The sequence below is a fragment of the Mandrillus leucophaeus genome, unplaced genomic scaffold (assembly GCF_000951045.1).
Source record: "Mandrillus leucophaeus isolate KB7577 unplaced genomic scaffold, Mleu.le_1.0 Scaffold593, whole genome shotgun sequence".
In the NCBI taxonomy this organism is placed as follows: domain Eukaryota; kingdom Metazoa; phylum Chordata; class Mammalia; order Primates; family Cercopithecidae; genus Mandrillus; species Mandrillus leucophaeus.
Genome location: NW_012106397.1, coordinates 37,775 through 58,688, shown reverse-complemented (window position 1 = coordinate 58,688; position 20,914 = coordinate 37,775). Strand labels below are relative to the sequence as shown.

At 39.7% G+C, this 20,914-nt stretch overlaps 2 protein-coding genes across 7 annotated transcripts in view; both read right to left on the bottom strand.

Moving 5' to 3' along the window:
- Window positions 1-3,252: 3,252 nt before the first annotated feature.
- On the bottom strand, window positions 3,253-12,761 carry LOC105553392 (elongation factor 1-delta-like). Its single transcript, XM_011999449.1, is given in 3 exon segments — window positions 3,253-3,519; window positions 3,521-4,224; window positions 12,681-12,761. Coding segments are annotated over 3 exon segments (993 nt in total). The 3' UTR covers window positions 3,253-3,311.
- Window positions 12,635-20,914, bottom strand: part of ZNF484 (zinc finger protein 484) — a 38,830-nt gene continuing 30,550 nt past the window's right edge. For 4 of the 6 annotated variants that reach the window (XM_011999434.1, XM_011999433.1, XM_011999435.1 and 1 more), the window contains one exon: window positions 12,638-15,114. In XM_011999434.1, the coding sequence (XP_011854824.1) occupies window positions 12,794-15,114 (2,321 nt within the window). In that variant the 3' untranslated portion in view covers window positions 12,638-12,793. Of the gene's footprint in view, window positions 15,115-20,514; window positions 20,560-20,914 lie in introns of all 6 variants that reach the window. The other 2 variants (XM_011999432.1, XM_011999431.1) reach the window with 2 other exon arrangements.

Below are 20,914 nucleotides of genomic sequence, written 5' to 3'. Positions count from 1 at the left end.
AAAAAAAAAAAAAAAAAAAAAAAGCTCAACACCAGTAGCCATCAGGGAAATACAAATCAAAACCACAAGAAGGTATCATCTTACCCCAGAATGGCTATTAATAAAAAGACAAAAATAGCAGATGTGGCAAGGATGTGGAGAAAAAGAAACTCTTTATACTGTTGGTGGCAGTGTAAATTAGTACAGCTACCAAGGAAAACAACATGATTTCTATAGAAAACTAAAATAGAATTAACATTCGGTCCTGCTGTAGGGGTTTAATCAGGACAGTGGGGAAAATTATAAGCCACAAACCTTCTTGGAAGGCCTGAAGGTTTTTGCAGAAGTCTCAGGATAAGGTTAGGACTGAAGGCAACCTAATCCATACCTTGAGTAAATAGCCTAAAGTGGGTACAAAGGAAGGTAGAGTAGTTTACCTAACTAGCTTGTTTACTCATGTGGTCCTAAGACTGACCTTTGATCTACTGAAGATGCTTAATTGCTTTCTATTCAGGAAGTCCACAATGTCATTTACCCTCTAGTGGTGTTTACTCATGACCTTTGTCAATTAATCTTTACTGAATAAATGCAAGTCTTGCTAACTGATAAAGGCCATGGCTGCGACTAAGTGGCCTGGACGTTAGGCTGAAGTAGCAAAGCAGAATATCTGTGTGTCAGTGTACTTTATTCATCTGTCGTTGGGTCAGGGTCTGCAAGACAGACTCCCTCATCCTGCAGTTTCACTAATGGCGTTTTAGTCAAAGGAAAAGAAATCAGCGTATCAAAAGGATGCCTGCATCCTCATGTTTATTGTAGCACTACTCACAGTAGCAAAGATATGGAGTCAACCTAAGTGTCCATCAATGGATAAATGGATAAATAAAATGTATATATTTACCACGAAACACTATCTGGCCATAAGAAAGAATGAAATCATGCCATTTGCAGCAACATGAATGCAACTACAGGTCATTATGTTAAGTAAAATAAGTCAGACACAGAAAGACAAATATCACATATACTCACTCATATGTAGGAGCTAAAAAAGTTGATCTCATGAAGTAGAGAGTGAATTAGAGATACTAGAGAATGTGAAGGGTGTGCAGGTTGGGGGAGGTATGAAGGGAGATTGTTTAATGAGTGCAAACATATAGTTAGAAGGAATAAGTTCTAATGTTCAATGGCAGAGTAGAGCGACTATATTTAACAACAATTTATTGTATATTTCAAAATTGTTGGAAGAGAACATGTATTAATATGTTCCCGATACATAGAAATGATAAATATTCAAGGTGAGGGACTCCATAAATACCCTGACTTTATCATTATACATTCTATGTATGTAACAAAGTATCACATGTTCCCCATAAATATGTGCAAACGTCACTCATCAATTTAAAAAAATTCAAAAATTTTGCTATTGCATTTAAATAATATTTAAGTAGTTTTCTACCATGCCTATTTTGTTAAGAATGCTGAATTAATAAAATACCTTTCAGTAATTACTGATATAAATATATTACCTTCTCTTTTAATTTACAGTAGTAAATTATTTCAATTTATTGTTTTTTGTTTTTTGTTTTTTTTTTGAGATGGAGTCTCGCTCTGTCGCCCAGGCTGGAGTGCAGTGGCACAATCTTGGCTCACTGCAAGCTCCGCTTCCCAGATTCATGCCATTCTCCTGCCTCAGCCTCCCGAGTAGCTGGGACTACAGGTGTCTGCCACCACGCCCGGCTAATTTTTTGTATTCTTAGTAGAGACGGGGTTTCACTGTGTTAGCCAGGATGGTCTCAATCTCTTGACCTCATGATCCGCCCGCCTCGGCCTCCCAAAGCGCTGGGATTACAGGCGTGAGCCACCGCTCCTGGCCAACCTCAATTTCTTGAATTTAAGAATTAAAATCATTACTAATTTTCAAATATACTTAAATATTGTATTCACCACAATGTTATTTAGAATTTTTGCATCTGTGGTGATAAATGACCCGAGTCAATAATTTCTTGTTTTTTACTTCCTGTACTTACTATGATGGTCTAAGAGTAATGATGTATTTTAAAGTTGCAATGAAGCAATTACAAGAAATAAAATATTGGTATATATTTCTCTATAACTTGAAATGATTTCAATTAATAAAATGATCTGATCTTTAAATATGAACTACATTCAGATATGGATCTATCTGCTTATCTTCTGTATTTTAAAAAATCAACTTTAGCAAGATATTATTTACATACAATAATTGTACCTATTTAGTGTTCATTTTAACAGTGTGTGCACCCATGAAACTACCAACACAATAAAAATACAGAACATTTTTATCAACTCAAAAAGATTCCTTGTACCTCTTTGCTGGCCATCCCTGTCTCTGGCCCTAGCTTCAGGCAACTGCTAATCTGAATTTTGTTACTTCACTGTTAGTTTGTATTTCTAGAATTTTATATAAATACAACCATATAGTACATAACACTCTTTCATGTCTGGCATCTTTTACTCAAAATGACTGAAATTCATCCATGTTGTTACATTTATCATTAGTCTGTTCCTTTTTATTGCTGAGTAGTTTTCTAGTTATGGATATACCACATTATGTCTATTCACTTGATGATAAACATGTAGGTTGTTTCCAGTTTGAGGCTATTGTGAATAAAGGTCTTGTCAACATTCATGTACAAGTCTTTGTTTGGACATAAGTTTTCATTTCACTTGGGTTCAATACTGGAGTAGAATGGTTGGGTTGTATGATAAGTTATGTGTTTAACTTTTTAAAAATTTGCCAAAGTATTTTCCAAAGTCTTTGTGCCGTATTACATCCCTACCTGCCACACATGAGTTCCAGTTGCTCAACATCTTCCCACACTTGGTCCTGTCAATCATTTTAATTTCAGTAATTTTAATGAGTGTGTAGAAGTATCTCATTATGGTTTTGATTTGTATCTCCCTGGTGGCTTATGTTGAAATCCCTTCTTGGCCTTATTGACCATTTCTATCTTATTTTATGAATTATCTCTGTTGAAGTATATTGTCATTTTTATTAAGTTGTCCTTTTACAATTCGGTTATACATTTCTTTACATTTTCAGGAAACAAATCTTTTGTCAGAAATTTATTGCAACTGTTTCTTCCCCTTCTGAGTCTTTCCTTCTCGCCTTAAGTGCTTTCAAAGGACAAGAGTTTTTAATTTTGAAAATTACAAATTATGATTTCTGTCTTTTAGAGTTCATTATTTACGTGTACTACCTTAAAAATCTTTTTTTTTTTTTTTTTTTTTTTTTTGCCTGTCTCAGTCTTTAATCGTGGCTGGGCCTCACGCGCGCACACACACACACTCAGGCTTCAGATCTTGTTGAAAGCTGTGATATCGACACTTTGCACGTGTTCCTCAAACTTGGTGATCTCATCCTCCAGCAAGTCTGTCCCCACCTTGTCGTCCTCCACCACACACTGAATCTGTAGCTTCCAGATACCGTAGCCCACGGGCACCAGCTTGGAGGCCCCCCAGACCAGCCCGTCCAGCTGGATGGAGCGCACACAGGCCTCCAGCCATGTCCGTCTTATCATCCCAAGGCTTGACATCGAGCAGGATGGAGGACTTGGCCACCCGTGCAGGCTTCTTGGCCTTCCTCTCCACGTACTGCTGCAGCCGCTCCTCCCGCAGCTGTGCTGCCTCCTTGCCCTCCTCATTGTCGCTGCCAAACATGTCAATGGCATCATCCTCGTCATCCCCTGCTGGTGTGGCTGGCTTCTTGGCCGGGGGCTCCACTTGGCGCATGGAAGACATGTGCTGGGTCTGTGGGGCCATGGCCCGGTGGCCAGGCGAGCTCTTCCCCAGCACGTTCAGCCGCGCCTCCAGCTTGGAGATGATCTGCTGCAGCTCCTGTACCACGCCGCGCAGGCTCTGGTTCTTCACTTCCAGACTGGAGATCCGGACGACGAGCTCGCTGCGGTCTGCGCAGGGGCCGCTGGAGGCCTCGGGGCCTGAGTTTCCGGCCAGGGATTTCGGGATGTTCTCTCTGGCTCTCGCACTGTCACGGAGGATCACGCTGGCGCAGGTCTCCTGGCCGGAGGCACCGGCCACAGGCCCATTCATCTGCTCGTAGAATCTCCTTTCTGCATCGTCGTGTTTGAACTTGTCCAGCCAGATCTTCTCATGTACTAGGAAGTTTGTAGCCAGTTTTCTGGCGCCAGCCAAGGATGTGGCGGCCAGGGAGGAGGAATCGGCGGACGTGGGATGCCTGAGGAAAGGGGACTACCTTAAAAATATTTTCCTATAGTCCTGGTAAATTTTAAATGATGACTCTGAAAACGATATTTTTAACTTATTTTATGTTTTTTAAATTTTATTAATTTTGATCAGTTGTATCTTACTAGGAAATCACCCATTTACTGTAGTATTCTCTTCTGATCCTACGAATTGATTCAATATCCCTGTCTCCTTTCACTCATTACAAATCTTACATAATTTTGCTCTTATCTCTTTACCTTACTCGGGTTTATGTGAGGTATTCAGTTTACTAATGTTTTAAAATATTTTCATTTTAGTAGGAAAAGGATGGATTATTTTATAAATTTCATTGCCTGAGTAAGTTTAGGTATGGTTTTGGGTGCAATAAGAAAGACATAAAATAGAATGGTTTATGCCAAACATGTTTATTTTTATCACACAGCTAAAGTCTGTAGTTAAGTTGCTGCTACTTTTGAGTCAATAACATCAGGACCAGTGTTGGTGAATCTTTTGGCCTTTCCCGGGTAGTTGAAAGATCACCACTGCTGGCGGCATAATGTACAAGGCAGGAAGAGGGATGGAATTGATGGTAACAGCTAAGTCGGTCTCTTTTCTTAGGAAATAAAGGTTTTCCCAGAATACATCTACCAGTGTTTTGCTTCTCTTGGGCTGAGGCAGGTCATTTGGCCACTACCAGTTTCAGAAGGTGATGAGGTTACAGCACTATTCACAATAGCAAAGACATGGAATCAACCTAAATGCTCATCAATAGTAGACTGTATAAAGAAAATGTGGTACATATACATCATGGAATACTATGCAGCCATTAAACAGAATGAGATCATGTCCTTTGCAGGGATATGGATGGAGCTGACGGCCATTATCCTTAGCAAACTAATGCAGGAACAGAAAACCAAACATCACATATTCTCACTTATAACCGAACACCACATGTTCTCACTTATGAATAGGAGCTAAGTGATGAGAACACATGGACACACAACAGGGAAACAACACACACCAGGGCCTATTGGAGAGTGAAGAGTGGGAGGAAGGAGAGGATCAGGAAAAATAACTGATGGGTTCTGGGTGATGAAATAATCTGTACAACAAGCACCCATGATATGGGTTTACCTGTGTAACAAACCTGCACATGTACCACTGAACTTAAAAGTTAAATTAAAAAAAAAAAGATAAAGTAGACTGGGCGCGGTGGCTCATGCCTATAATCTCAGCACTTTGAGAGGCTGAGGCGGGTAGATCACAAGGTCAAGAGATCGAGACTATCCTGGCCAACATGGTGAAACCCCTTCGCTACTAAAAATACAAAAAATTAGCCGGGTGTGGTGGCGGGCACCTGTAGTCCCAGCTACTTGGGAGGCTGAGGCAGGAGAATCACTTGAACCCGGGAGGCGTAGGTTGCAGTGAGCCGAGATTGCGCCACTGCACTCCAGCCTGGTGACATAGTGAGACTCTGTCTCACAAACAACAACAACAACAACAACAGATAAAGTAAGCCGTGAGAGAGGAGTTTGGGGATTGCATGCTGGTTCAGCAAAGCAACATTTTCCAAAAATTTCCCAAAAGATACACAAACTATCCAGAAGACCACTTTAAAATATTATATGTGAAGCTTAAGTCTTAAGATTAAAAATTCAGAAACTGTAAAAGAATACACATTTAAACATGTAGCAAATAAAATTATGTGAATGGGATAATATCATATGCAAAGTCGAGACAAGGAATAGATGTTTTTTAAAAAAAGAGTTACTCCCTTTAACGTAAAAAGCTGTTTTAAGTTAATAAGATAAACAATCCAAAAAGAGAAATGTATAAACAAATGCTTTGTAAAGGCAATTTACAGAATAGTAAATTCAGATGGCCAAGACACATTTAGAGGCATATTAATATACAAATTATAATTAGTTATCACTTGGAACTTGTAAAATTTCTCAAGGTTAAAGAGCAACCATAGCTGGGCACAGTGGCTCACGCCTGTAATCCCAGCACTTTGGGAGGCCAAGACAGGTGGATCATTTGAGGTCAGGAGTTTGAGACCATCCTGGCCAACATCCATCTCTACTAAAAATACAAAAATTAGCCGGAAGTGGTTGCAGGAGCTTGTAATCCCAGCCACTTGGGAAGCTGAGGCACGAGAATCGCTTGAACCTGGGAGGCAGAGGTTGCAGTGAGCCAAAATTGCACCTCTGCACTCCAGTCTGGCGATAAAGCAAGACTCGGTCTCAAAAAACAAAAAAAGAGTAATAGCTACTTTTAGTAGGGGGAAAGAGGTACATTTATACACTAGTACTGGAAACATAAAAAGCTACAGTCTTGGGACAAAGAAATTTGGCAACATCTGTTAAAATAAAATAACACATACCATTTGATCAGTCCCACTCCTACAAGCAGATGCTACAGAAAAAAATAATCTCCAGTAGGTAAGGGCATGACTGTCCTTGTCCAATAATCTCTCAAGTATAGTTATAAAAGATTATTTCTCCTAATGAAAAAATGTGAATAACTAATGGCAGTATGGTCAAAATATTATGGTACGTCCACACTATGGAGTCTTTTCAGCTAGCTAAAAATCGTTAAGTGTAAAAGGTGCAAAAATGAGTATACAATCCCTCTTATGTATCACAATGAAGTCACACACACTAATATATGACACAGATGACATATTAATGTGACTGTATGTGATTGTGAATATAGAGAAAAATATCAAGTTGATTAGCATTATCTGTTGACAGACTGTTGGAGTGGCTGGAAATGCTATGAATGGAAGTACAAAAATCGAGAAGACATAAAATACATTATAAAAGTTAGTTAGGTCAGGCATGGTGGCTCACGCCGGTAATCTCAGCACTTTGGGAGGCTAGGCAGGAAGACTGCTTGAGGCCAGGAGTTTGAGACTGACCTGGGAAACACAGCAAGACCTCATCTCTACAAAAACTAGAAAAATTAGCAGGTGTGGTGGCGTGTGGCTGTACTCCCAGCTACTCAACAGGCTAAGGCAGGAGGATCACTTGAGCCTGGGGGTTGAGGCTGCAGTGAGCCAGGATTGTGCCACTGGACTGCCACCTGGGTGCCTGGGCGACAGATTGAAACACTGTCTCTAAAGTAAATAAAGTCACATTTATGCCATGTTATATATATATACATATGTGTGTATGTAAATATTTTAATAAAAAGAAAGGCAAGTGTTTCATGGTCTGTTTTTCTCCACTGGTTTGAGACATAGGCTTAAAGTTAAATCAGTAAACAAAATGAAATATATTTATTATGAAATCTGCTTCTATAGGAAGACCTTTTCCAATGTACCAAATAGAGCTTCTTTTCTACTTGAATGTTATGGCATTTAATGAAATGATGTATTCTTACAAAATGTATTTTTATCAATTACTTGTCTGGTATACAGTAAGGTGTGACTCATGGACAAAGATTTTTCCATATACAATATATAATGTACAATAATCACAGGGCTTCTCTGTAGTATGAGTCATTGAAAACTCGTTCTGACTTCTGTGAAAAGGCTTTCTCACTTCCAAGAAATACAGTTTCACTCATGTGTAAATACTGAAGAATACTAAAAACTGATTTCTGGGTGAAGCTACTCCTACATTTGCTCTTAACGTTGTCTCCTTCTGGTAGAAACTTTCTGATAAATTGCAGGTGAAGTGTTTTCCAGTTAGTGTTCTTACAGGCTCTGTTCTCCAAATGGTGTTTTGAGTGTATGATGGGATTTGAATTATTTTTTTTTTCTCATGTGTGAATTTACTATGTTCACGTCACTAACTTTTCGGTGTAAGACTTCCTAGTCATCATATTCATAAAGTTTCTCTCCAGCATTCACTTTCTGATATATAATGAAGTATGACTTGTAAAGAAAACCCTACCCACATTTAGTACAAACAGAAAATTATTATCCCCTATGAATTATCTGATGCATAAGTAAATGTTTGAGTGTATGTTTTCTTTTATTTTCTGAATACACAGTATGATTCTCTTTTAAAAAATTAATTTAAAATGCATTTTTGGCTAGGTGCAGTGGCTCACATCTGTAATCCCAGTACCTTGGGAGGCCAAGGTGGGAGGACTGCTTGAAACCAGGAGTTTGAGACCAGCCTGGGGAACAAAGCAAAGTGAGGCCTCATCTCTACCAAAAAAAAAAAAAAAAAAAGGGCCAGGCACGGTAGCTCACACCTGTAATCCTAGCACTTTGGGAGGCTGAGGCGGGTGGATCACCTGAGGTCACCTGAGGTCAGGAGTTCGAGACCAGCCTGACCAACATGGTGAAACCCTGTCTCTACTAAAAATGCAAAAAAAAAAATTAGCAAGGTGTAGTGGTGTATGCCTATAGTACCAGCTACTTGGGAGGCTGAGGCAGGAGAATTGCCTGAACCCGGGAGGCAGAGGTTGCAGTGAGCCAAGGTTGCACCATCGCACTCCAGCCTGGTCAACAAGAACGGAAACTCTGTCTCAAGAAAAACAAAAAAAAAGCCAGGTGTGCTGACAAACGCCTGTGGCCCGAGCTACTTGGAAGGATAAGGCAGGAAGGTTGCTTGAGCCAAGGAGTTCAAGGCTGTGGTGAACTATGATCATACCACTGAACTCTACCTGGGGTGACAGCATGAGACCCTGTCACTAAAAAAAAATTAAAATTAATAAAATAGAATAAAATGCATCTTTATTAAAATATTTAAACTGTAAAACTGTCTTAAAATAGTTTGTTGTAAATACAAATGAACTATAATAGCGTGCTGGCATAAAAAGATAACGGCTGGCCGAGCCATGCCTGTTATCCCAGAACTTTGAGAGGATGAAGTGGGTGGATCACTTCAACCAACATGATGGCCAGCCTGGCCAACATGGCGAAACCCTGTCTCTCCTAAAAATACAAAAATTCGCTGGGTGTGGTGGTGCATGCCTGTAATCCCAGCTACTTGGGAGGCTGAGGCATAAGAATTGCTCGAACCTAGGAGGTGGAGGTTGCAGTGAGCCAAGATTGTGTGCCATTGCACTCCAGCCTGGGTGACAGAGCAAGACTCTGTCTCAAAAAAAAAAAAAACAAAAAAAAAAGAAGATATGAACCTACAGTATTCTCCCTAGTAAAGTCTATATTCCACATGCCTCCAATCTATACTGACCTTTAAATTCTACTTAACATTTAGCTCTCCCAATTCGCTCAGTTTTCCACCATTTATTCCTCAATCAGTCCACAAGTGCCCCTTGAGATGCAAGAAATCCCACAGAAGAAAGTCCTTCTTTCTTCTACAGATTAATACTTTGTTGACAAAAGGTCAAGTAGCTCTTTTATAGTTTTTTCTCTTTCTTGGGAGTGTAACATTCTATTTTTAAAAATGTGCTTGAGAATAAAGGTTAAGAATCACTATCTCGGTAATCCTCCTAAGTTAATTTTTCAAACCCTGGGACTCTATACCAGTCTTCATTAACCCCATTTTCTATTAATTATACAAAGGAAAAACCATAGTATTAAAAAAGACATCTGAGAAGCTTTCAGTGAATCTCTTCCATTTGCTAAATTTGGCAGCTACCAAAATAAAATTTGAAACCACCAGAGGTAATTTTCTCTTATGTATCAAAGTTTGTAAAGGTTTTAACAAATGAGTGAATGCCTTAAGACTTTTAGCAACAAAAGATTGGAATAAAGTAATGCTGCACATCTAAGCATTTTCATTTACAAGTCAGTAATTTTGGAAAGTAAGAAAATATAGTTTTGGTCTTGATACTTCTTATATATAAATAGCTATCTCAACAAATTGAAAACATCTGCCAGTGGCAGAGCAAGTGGTACAGACTAGTACTTCCTTTGAGAACTAAAAAAGGTGGATGAAAATATTAAACACATTTAATTTTCTGAAGGCATAAAGAAAGCTACCACGGCAATGAGAAATTGCAGGAATAAAACTGGAGATAAGACATAATGTCTGAAATTTGGGACATAATGTCTGAAACTGTTTATTACCAAGAGGTATTTGCTAATTCTGAAGGCAAATACTGGGCAAGAGAGGCTGGAGAGAATTTTTGACAAATTCAAGTGACCGAAGAAGAAATACTAGAATTCAAGTCTTTCCAAAGAGGAGGGGCCTGACGTACCTCCCAAACTCCTAAGTCCTAAAAGTATCCTAGAAATAAGGTTTATATGTTCACATTCTGAACATATAATAAGATGAGTCTTCCAGAGACTCAAGACCAGTTTCAAATAATCTTAATATATGACTGGATAAAGGCAATCAGGGATTACTACTGATCCTAGCCTAAGAAGCTATGTTAGAAGCTATGGCAAATCCTCTCTGGAAGAAGATATTATCCAGAGCATCTTATTACCTCTACAATTTTAATATATATTGTCTGGCAAGTGATACAAAAATCACCATATGAGGACACAGGACATCAGCAAAACTCAAGAAAAATAACCATTAGACAACAGGCCGAGAGGGGGGAGGGATTGCATTGGGAGTTATACCTGATGTAAATGATGAGTTGATGGGTGCTGACGAGTTGATGGGTGCAGCACACCAACATGGCACAAGTATACGTATGTAACAAACCTGCACGTTATGCACATATACCCTAGAACTTAAAGTATAATAATAATAATAGTAATATTAATAATAATAATAAAAAAGAAAACAGGCCAACAGGAGATCTAGGTAATAAGGCTATCCCTAAAAGAAACAGAGAAAGAGAATGCGGCAGATGCATAATTTGAATAGATAATAGCTAGGAATTTCCCCAAATGCACATGTGTGCGCACGCACACACATACACACCAAAACCACTAAGCCACAGATTTAAAAAATATTATAAACCCCAAGGAAGATAAATACACCTAGGCATATCAATGTGCAACTGTTAAAAAACAAAGGCAAATAGATAAATTTCAAAGGAGACAGAAAAGCAGATTGCCTGTAAAGGTAATTATATAAAGCTTACTTCTCAATAAAACGATAAAAGACAGACCAAAATAAAATATCATCAAAATACTAATAGAAAACAACTTTCAACTTAGAATTCTATATTCAGTAAAAGTATCCTTCAAAAATGAAGGCAAAATAAAACACTGCCAACAAACAAAGAACAATTTGTCACCAGCAAACTCACAGTAAAAGTAATACTAAAGGGTGTCCTTCAGTAACAAGCAAAATAATTCTAGAGGAAAACTTAAAGGACAGGAAAAATAAAACAGTAATTAAAATGATAAATATGTGGGTTAGTTTAAATGGCTATTGACTCAAATAATGATTGGCTATGTTCACCATATACAGAATCCAGATATACATCATCAATACCATATGAAAGACAAATAAATGAAATTAATGTTATAACTTCTCCCCGTGTCCAGAAATGTTGTTAGTACTAATTTACCTTAGCTTTTAATCCATATGTGTATTATATTAGTATCTGACATAGTACATTTAAGGCAAAAATGACTAGAGATAAAAAGAAACATCTAGTAATGATAATGTGTCAATTAACAAATAACAAGGTTATAACAAAGATTATAACAATTCTAAATTGTATGTAAAATCAAAGACAAAATATATAAAGCAAAAATTAGTAGCTCTAAAGGAGACAAATTCACAATTATTTGTAAAATCACAACACACTTCTTTTAGTATTTGATAGAAGAAAAATAGTCTACTCAAATACAGAGAATTTGAAAAACAAAATTAAGATTAGTTTGTAGAGACTGTGAGGAGATAAAAGGAGAAGTCTTCCAAATGTTCAACTACATTTTATCTTCTAAGTAAATGGTAATCTAGCAAGTAACAAACATGTAGAGAATGTACTAACAAAATTAGTGGGAAAGATTTTAGGATTTGATATCCATTTTCTTAATTTGTCCTATTTTTCAAACAGGAGTTGGTAACAACAACATCAAAAAAGTGCACGTTTCTGTGGTCAAAGCTGAGGATCTAAAGTGCTGCTATCTAGATCTGGGTCCCTGTAGCTAAGTTCCATGACCTTAGCGCTAGTTCTAAGGTAATAAGTAGTTAGGGCGCTGTTGCTTACATCACTGGGGAAATAGACTTTTGAGAAATAGGCAAAGAGTAATTTCAGACCTCTTGGCTAACTTCTGCCCCAGCATGTGCCAACAGATACAACAATATATAATGGTGACTTCCCAAAGAAAATTTTTAAAAAGTAGAGTCCTTCCTTTCTGTCTTTAGTGTTTTCACAAAAACTGCTGATTCATTTTCATTATAGACCTGAACTGCCCTCCTTTAGCCTTGATCTCAGTGTCCTTAGGCTGCTTAGACAACGTAAAATTATCTCATCACTCTACTCATTAATGAATTTTTGGGGGTCAATATTGAACAGTTTTGGTACCCAGAACATGAAAAACTCAACAGCCCTAAATTGATAAAACTGTTTGCTCAAAAAGTGAAACAAGAAAGACTGCAAATCATCTCCTTGCACATTTACTATTATTTGCAGGAGCTTGACAATACCAATATCAAATAACCAAAGATGGCCACTATACAATGCTTAAACACTCTCAAAAGTGTCTCCCCATATGCATAACTGCACATCGGCTGTATGATCCAGATGTTCATAATTCTAACTAGACAGAAGAAAGTTGGCCTTGGCCACCTCCTGAGTCCCCACGCCATAATTGTGGCATTGAGCACTCTACCTCCCCAGTGTCAGATTTCTGAGGCACACTGAGTTGTGGCTTCCAGTTTAAGGCTTTCCTCAAGTCACTGCACTTATAGGGTTTCTGTTTAGTATGAATTTTCTGGTGTTTAATAAGATTTGATCTGATGGTGAAGGCCTTTCCACACTCAGCACATATATATGGTTTCTCTCCTGTGTGAATTCGATGATGCTCATGGAGCTGTGATTTCTTAATGAAAGACTTCCCACAGTCACTGCATTCATAGGGTTTCTCTCCAGTATGAATTCTCCTGTGTCTATTTAAGTGTGACTTCTGGATGAAGGATTTCCCACATTCAGTACAAATATAGGGTTTCTCTCCGGTATGAATTCTCTGATGCATAATTAGCGTTGATTTTCTTGCAAAGGCTTTCCCACATTCACTGCACTCATAATGCCTTTCTCCAGTATGGGACTGCTGATGTATGTGGAGGCCGGACTTCCGAGTGAAGGCTTTCCCACAGTCACTACATTTATAAGGTTTCTCTCCAGTGTGAATTTTCTGGTGTGTAAAAAGATTTGATCTGTCAGTAAAAGCCTTTCCACACTCAGCACATCTATAGGGTTTCTCTCCTGTGTGAATCTGCTGATGTACATGGAGTTGTGATTTCTTAGTGAAGGATTTCCCACAAATACTGCATTCATAGGGTTTCTCTCCAGTATGAATTCTCTCATGTGTAATAAAATGGGATTTGTGGAAGAAGGCCTTACCACATTCAGTGCAAACATATGGTTTTTCCCCTCTATGAATTCTCTGGTGCATACTTAGTGTTGACTTCTGAATGAAGGCTTTCCCACATTCACTGCATTCATAATGTCTCTCTCCAGTATGACACTTCTGATGTATCCTGAGCCGTGACTTCCAGGTGAATGATTTTCCACAGTCGCTGCATTTATAAGGTTTCTCTCCAGTATGAATTTTTTGGTGCTTAATGAGATTTGACCTGTCAGTAAAGGCCTTACCACATACAGTACATATATAGGGTCTTTCTCCTGTGTGGATTTTCTGGTGTATAATGAGATTTGTCTTGTGAGTGAAGACCTTCCCACATTCTGAACATATAAAGGGATTCTCTCCTGTGTGAATTCGCTGATGCACATGGAGTTGTGATTTTTTAATAAAGGATTTCCCACAGTCACTGCATTCATAGGGTTTTTCTCCAGTATGAATTCTTTCATGTGTGATAAAATGTGACTTCCGGATAAAGGCCTTTCCACATTCAGTACATACATAAGGCTTTTCTCCTGTATGGATTTTCTGATGCATACTCAGTGTTGATTTCCTTGTAAAAGCTTTTCCACATTCAGTACATTCGAAGTGTTTCTCTCTAGTATGAATTTTTTTATGTATATTAAGGTTTGAATTCTGAGAGAGGTTTTTCTCACATTCACTGTACTCATAGGGTTTTTCTCCAGAATGAATTCTCTGGCATCTGAACAGATCTGACTTCTGGATAAAGGCTCTTCCATAGTCACTGCATTTATAGTAATTCCCCTCAGGAGTTTTCTGATGGTTTGACTTGAGGGAAAAATCCTTCTCATATTCAGTGCATATTCCTGCATAAATCCTCCGACAGCCATCAAGCTGGGACTTCTGAGTGAAGACTGCCTCACGTTCATGGCATTCATGCTGCTTTTCTTCAGTACAAATGCTCTCATGTGCAAAGGCATGTGACTTCGGGGAGAAAACATTTACATAGTCAGAAAACAAATAGAGACTCTCTCTAGTATGAATTTTCTGATGTTGAATGAGAGCTTGCTTATGATGCAGAGATTTCCTACACTGATTACATTCACAAGCCATCACTTCCGTATGAGAATTCATATAAGTGAAAATATCACCATCTCCAATAGTCTTATCAGAATTTTCTGTTGCATTGTTTCTATTACATAAGGTTACAATAGGCTCCAAATTCTTTCCAAATGAGTTACAGTTATGGAGTCTTTTTCTTGAGGAAACCAGGTGTGTGTTTACATGAACTATTTCCCCAATGTCCTTATATTCACAGACCCTGTCGTTAGCTAGTGTTTTCTTGTTAATGAAGGCAACATGACTTAAAGGTTTGTTCTGGTTTTCTCCACATTTTCTTGTGTGTTCATCATCTTGCCACAATTCTTCTAAAATGGAATATGGGTCATCTCTTTTGAAGAGATTCATATTAATCTCAGACTGGAAAGAAATTTCTTCAGACATTCTCTGTTGTAAAGGTCCAAAACCAAAGTCCCCATCTAAAAAAGAAAGAAAAGATAAGACTGACAAAAAGAACAATGAACAGAAAATAAGGCCAGGTGCAGTGGCTCATGCCTGTAATCCCAGCACTTTGGGAGGCTGAGGTGGGCAGATCACTGGAGGCCAGGAGTTTGAGACCAGCCTGGCCAACACAGCAAAACTCTATCTCTGCTAAAAACACTAAAAATATTGTCTCTACTAAAAATTAGCCAGGCATGGTGGCACATGCCTGTAATTCCAGCTGCTCAAGTGGCTGAGGCAAGAGAATGGCTCGAAGGCAGAGGTTGCAGTGAGCTGAAATTGCACCACTGCACTCTACTCTGGGTGACAGAGCAAGACTCTGTCTCCAAAATAAATAAATAAATAAATAAAAATACAATAGACCTTTGATTCAGGCCGGGTGCAGTGGCTCACACCTGTAATCCCAGCACTTTGGGAGGCCAAAGCAGGCAGATCACCTGAGGTCGGGAGTTCGAGACCAGCCTGACCAACATGGAGAAACCCCATCTCTACTAAAAATACAAAATTAGCCAGGCATGGTGGTGCATGCCTGTAATCCCAGCTACTTGGGAGGCCAAGGCAGGAGAATCACTTGAACCCAGGAGGCAGAGGTTGCGGTGAGCTGAGAGCTTGCCATTGCACTCCAGCCTGGGCAACAACAGTGAAACTCCACCTCCAAAAAGAAACCAAAAAAAACCGAAAACAGTTGATTCAAGGCAAACACAGAGAAATGAGAGAGGCGATATAAATATAACAAATATACATAAGTATTTTAAATATATATAAATATATAGGTATAATAACTCATTTGTATATAATATGTAATACAATGATGTAGAGTAATAGCATTAATACATTACATTTATGACATGATAAACAATATCATTTAGATGTGCTGTTCTAAGTTCTATATTAATTCACTTAAACTTTATCACAGCCAGGTGCAGTGGTTCATGCCTGTAATCCCAGCACTGTAGGAGGCTAAAATGAAAGGATTGCTTGAGCGCAGGAGTTTGAGACCTGCCTAGGCAACATAGTGAGACCCCCATCTCTACAGAAAAAAAAAAAATAAGCTGGGCCTACTGATACTTGCCTATAGTCCCAGCTACTCAGGAGGCTGAAGCAGGAGGATCACTTGAGCCCAGGTGTTTGAAGCTGTAGTGACCTCTGATTGCACCATTACACTCCAGCCTGGGTGACAGAGTGGGACCCTGTCTTTCTCTCTTTTTTTTCTTTTTTAAGACAGAGTCTCACTCTGTTGCTCAGGCTAGAGTGTAATGGCGTGATCGGAGCTCACTGCAATCTCCACCTCCTGAGTTCAAGGGATTCTCATGCCTCAGCCTCATGAGTGGCTGGAACTACAGGCACGTGCCACCAGGCCTGGCTAATTTTTGTATTTTTAGTGGAGACAGGGATTCACCATGTTGGCCAGGCTGGTCTCGAACTTCTGACCTCAAGTATCTGTCCACCTCGGCCTCCCAAAGTGTTGGGATTACAGGCGTGAGCCAGCAGGCCAAGCCAAGACTCTGTCTCTTAAAAACAAAAACAAAAAGCACTTTATCGCAACCCTTTGCTGTTGGTATTATTATTGTTTCTAGTTTACAGATGAGGACACTGAGCCATAGAAGAGTTTAGTAATTTGCCCAAATCAAATGTTTAGTAACTGGGGAAGAAGAGATTCCAATTCAGTGCAAATGTAGTAGAACTACATGGTGAGTGAGGTATCAGGAGAACGAAGTGACAAACTCTGTGAAAAGAAGTATTTCTGAGTCTAGATTCTTATCCTTAATCCGTAAATCCTCACAATCTTCCCGTTTTCTCTTTTCTCTATGATCCACTGTGTCCTAAATACCAATGTGTTTATGTTTATAGTAAAATTACAATATCTTAGTATTCCTAACTTGGCCAAACAGTAAAATTTATATACATTTGTTAGATTTATATAGCCTCTCTCATTTCTCTGTGTTTGCCTTGAATCAACTCTATGTAACAATTGGTCTATTTTCTTTTGAGATGGAGCCTCACTCTGTCACCCAGGCTGGAGTGGATGGAGTGCAATGGCACGATCTCGGCTCACTGCAACCTCCACCTCCTGGGTTCAAGCAATTCTCCTGCCTTAGCCACATGAGTAGCTGGGACTACAGGCATGGGCCACCATACATGTATTTGTCAAAATACAAATTTTTGTATTTTTGGTAGAGATGGGGTTTCACCATATTGGCCAGGGTGGTCTCAAACTCCTGACCTCAAGTGATCTGCCCGCCTCAGCCTCCCAAAGTGCTGGGTTTACAGGTATGAGCCACCATGTCTGGCCTATAGTTGAATTCTTCATCCCTGGTTTGGGGTACTGATGTGATAAATGCATCTGGTAGAAGACATAACAGGAAAGAACCAGACATCAGAGGAGGAGACTGAAAGCTGTTCATCAAACCTGTGCCTTTCCTTCACAATATTAAGCTTGTAGCCAAGCACGTGGCTGCCTCACAATACTAGGTTTGTCCAGCTTCATTTGTCACTAGGTGGGACTGAGTAACTCTTTTTCACTAATCAGTGGGAGTGATAAGGCCAATGTCTTAAGAAAGTGGGTTTGTCTCCCACAAACCTCTTCTTTTCCCACCAGTATATTCTCACTTGGCAGCACCCAGTTCTATGAAGCTGGCAATGCCCTAGGGCAGGGTTCAGAACACTGAAGCCCTTGGGCCAAATCCAGGCCTCTACCCAAAAGCTAACAATGGCTTTTACATTTTTAAATGGTCAAAAAATTAATCGAAAGAAGAATACTACTTCACAACGTGAAAATTATATGAAATTCAAATTTCAGTGTCCATAAAGTTTTTATTGGAACACAGCCATACCCATTCATTGATGCATTGTCTATAGCTGCTTTGGGGCTACAACTGCAGAAATGAGTCGTCGTGACAGCGGCCATATGGTCCACAGAGCCTATTCACTTTTGTGCCTTTACAAATAATTGTCAGCCCTTGCCCGAGGGGATGGTGGTACAGTGACTTTCTAGAAACTTCCCTCCTGAACGGCCATGGAAACAGAGTTGCCCAGTGTTATGGCCACAGAAAAGGGACTAACACACATCTTTCCATTAGTCACTGCAGTCTATTTTATCAATGAACCCAAACATACAGTCTTTTCGTTTTCTCCATTTAAGCTTCCTTTTTCTGACCCTTTGTTTCTATTCAAAATTCATTGTCCTTCATTAATCATATGGGGTTCTCTGCTTTAAACGCTAATTTCAAATTTCACCACAACTCCAGAGAGGCTCTCTTTTAACTTAAAAATAAACAACAAAAAGATACTTTGAACCGCTCATATTTATATTTGAATTGGCATAGATGTGCATGTTAACAAATGTGTAATGCACAAAGATTGAAATTTTCAAGATTTCATGCAGTTACCCTCTCTTTCGAATTAGTTTTTCTAGCCCTTTGAATTGCTCCTAGAAGAAAAATTTTAAAGTCTTTCTGAAATAGAGCAAAACGATCTCCTCTTCTTATAACACAAATTCAGGAGTTTAATTTCACTATTTTGTACAGAAACTTTGCTTTTTAATGGACAAGGGTAAAATACTCAGTTATCACATAATTTAATGTAGGTTTCTCTGAATAGGTCCAATTCAAGGAGTAAGTGAAAGCTGAGCACAAAATATGTGTATTATTATTATTATTATTGAGATGGAGTCTCGCTCTGTCACCCAGGCTGGAGTGCAGTGGCGGGCTCTCAGCTCACTGCAAGCTCCGCCTCCCGGGTTCACGCCATTCTCCTGCCTCAGCCTCCTGAGTAGCTGGGACTTCAGGAGCCTGCCACAATGTCCTGCTAATTTTTTTTTCTTTTTTTGTATTTTTAGTAGAGACGGGGTTTCACTGTGTAGCCAGGATGGTCTCAATCTCCTGACCTTGTGATCCGCCTGCCTGGGCCTCCCAAAGTGCTGGGATTACGGGCATGAGCCCCCGCGCCAAGCCTTCTTTTGCTTTGTTTTTTGAGACGGAGTGTCGTTCTTGTCACCCAGGCTGGAGTGCAGTGGCGTCATCTCGGCTCACTGCAACCTCCACCTCCCGGGTTCAAGTGATTCTCCTGCCTCAGCCTCCTGAGTAGCTGGGATTATAGGCACCTGCCACCTTGCCTGGCTAATTTTTGCACTTTTAGTAGAGATGGGGTTTCGCCATGTTGGCCATATTGGTCTCAAACTCCTGACCTCAGGTGGTCCACCCACCTCGGCCTCCCAAAGTGCTGGGATTACAGGCATGAACCACTGTGCCCAGCCAAAATACGTGTATTATTTGAATACGCAGACAGATAACATAATAATCAAAGGGCTCAATGAAGAGGGAGAATGAAAGAATAGCATGGGGTAGAAATGGTTATGGAAAACAGGCACAAATGTGAATTGCAGATAGGAGGCCATATTCTTTCTCTAGCTTACAAACCTACTGAGAGGAGAATCTGTCACATGTTAGATATTAAGTAGTAACTTTAGTTTTGTTCCATGTAGCTGTGACAGGATAAACACAGCACACAATGTTTTAAGTAGTGAAATCTATCAGCAGCATCTGAGACGAAATAGTGAAAAAGAAAAAATGGGATTATCACAAATAGGATTAGAATAATTGAGACACGAGAAAATATAGACATGGTTGTAGGTGATATGACTGGGAGGTAAGAAAGAGGCTTTTCTAAATGAGAAAAATAACTAGAAAAGCAGAATCAATTATCTGAGAGATGGATTAGAGGGAAAAGTAAAAAACTCCAAGATGATATTTTGAATTATCTGAGAAGATAGATTAGAGGGAAAAGTAAAAAACCCAAGAGAAGATGCCAACATTTTGAAAGGCAAGCCACCTGCTTTTGGCATGCTACATTGTATCTTGTCTTCCTTCACACAAACAGCCAGACCCTTATATGCAGACAGTATTGGTCTTTCCCCTGAGTGCTGTATACAACAGGGCCAACGCCTGACTGAGACACACAAATAACAGTTTTAGAGTAAAAGTTGTTCCCATGAGCCAGTTATCACTCAGAGCTTATGCTGCAGCTGAGACACATAATCTGAGACATAGATAGGTCTGGGCTGAGACACATGGCCCTGGGCAACTTTAAGGAGGACCCAAAGTCCTTACACCTGCCTCTAAATGTCCATGATAACTTCTAATGTAGGTTAGTTATGTATAGGACAGAGGCAAAGTGCATACTTGCCAGCAGGTAGTATAACCAGTTGGGAAGAGAAGAAAGACCCCTGTGGGGGTGATCATTGCCTTGACATCCTGCTCACTGCCCCAGCTGTAAATGACCTGCAAGGAGAAATGGACCCCATCCCAAACTTGGTTCAGATGTCAAGAGTGATGATGAGACACACACAGTAAGAGGGTATAAAAAGACTCATTACTCACATAATGAGACTTTCTGGGGACAGCTCCAAGCAGGTCCAGATGGGGCTAGAGTGAGCAAGGAAAGGACTGTCTTAGGGTTTATAGCAGGGGTGGTGGGGCTAGGCTAGGCTAACGATTCCCTTATGTAGTTGGAATTTCCCAGCACCAATGGAGAGAATACATGGGCTTTTTTCTCAGTTTGTCCAGGTGTGGGGAGAAAAAAAGAGAGAGGGGTGAGGCTTAGAAAATGTCAGCAGTTGAGGCTGGGTGCGGTGGCTCACGCCTGTAATCCCAGCACTTTGGGAGGCCGAGGGGGGCGGATCACAAGGTCAGGAGATCGAGACCATCCTGGCTAACACGGTGAAACTCCGTCTCTACTAAAAATACAAAAAATTAGCCGGGCGTGGTGGCGGGCGCCTGT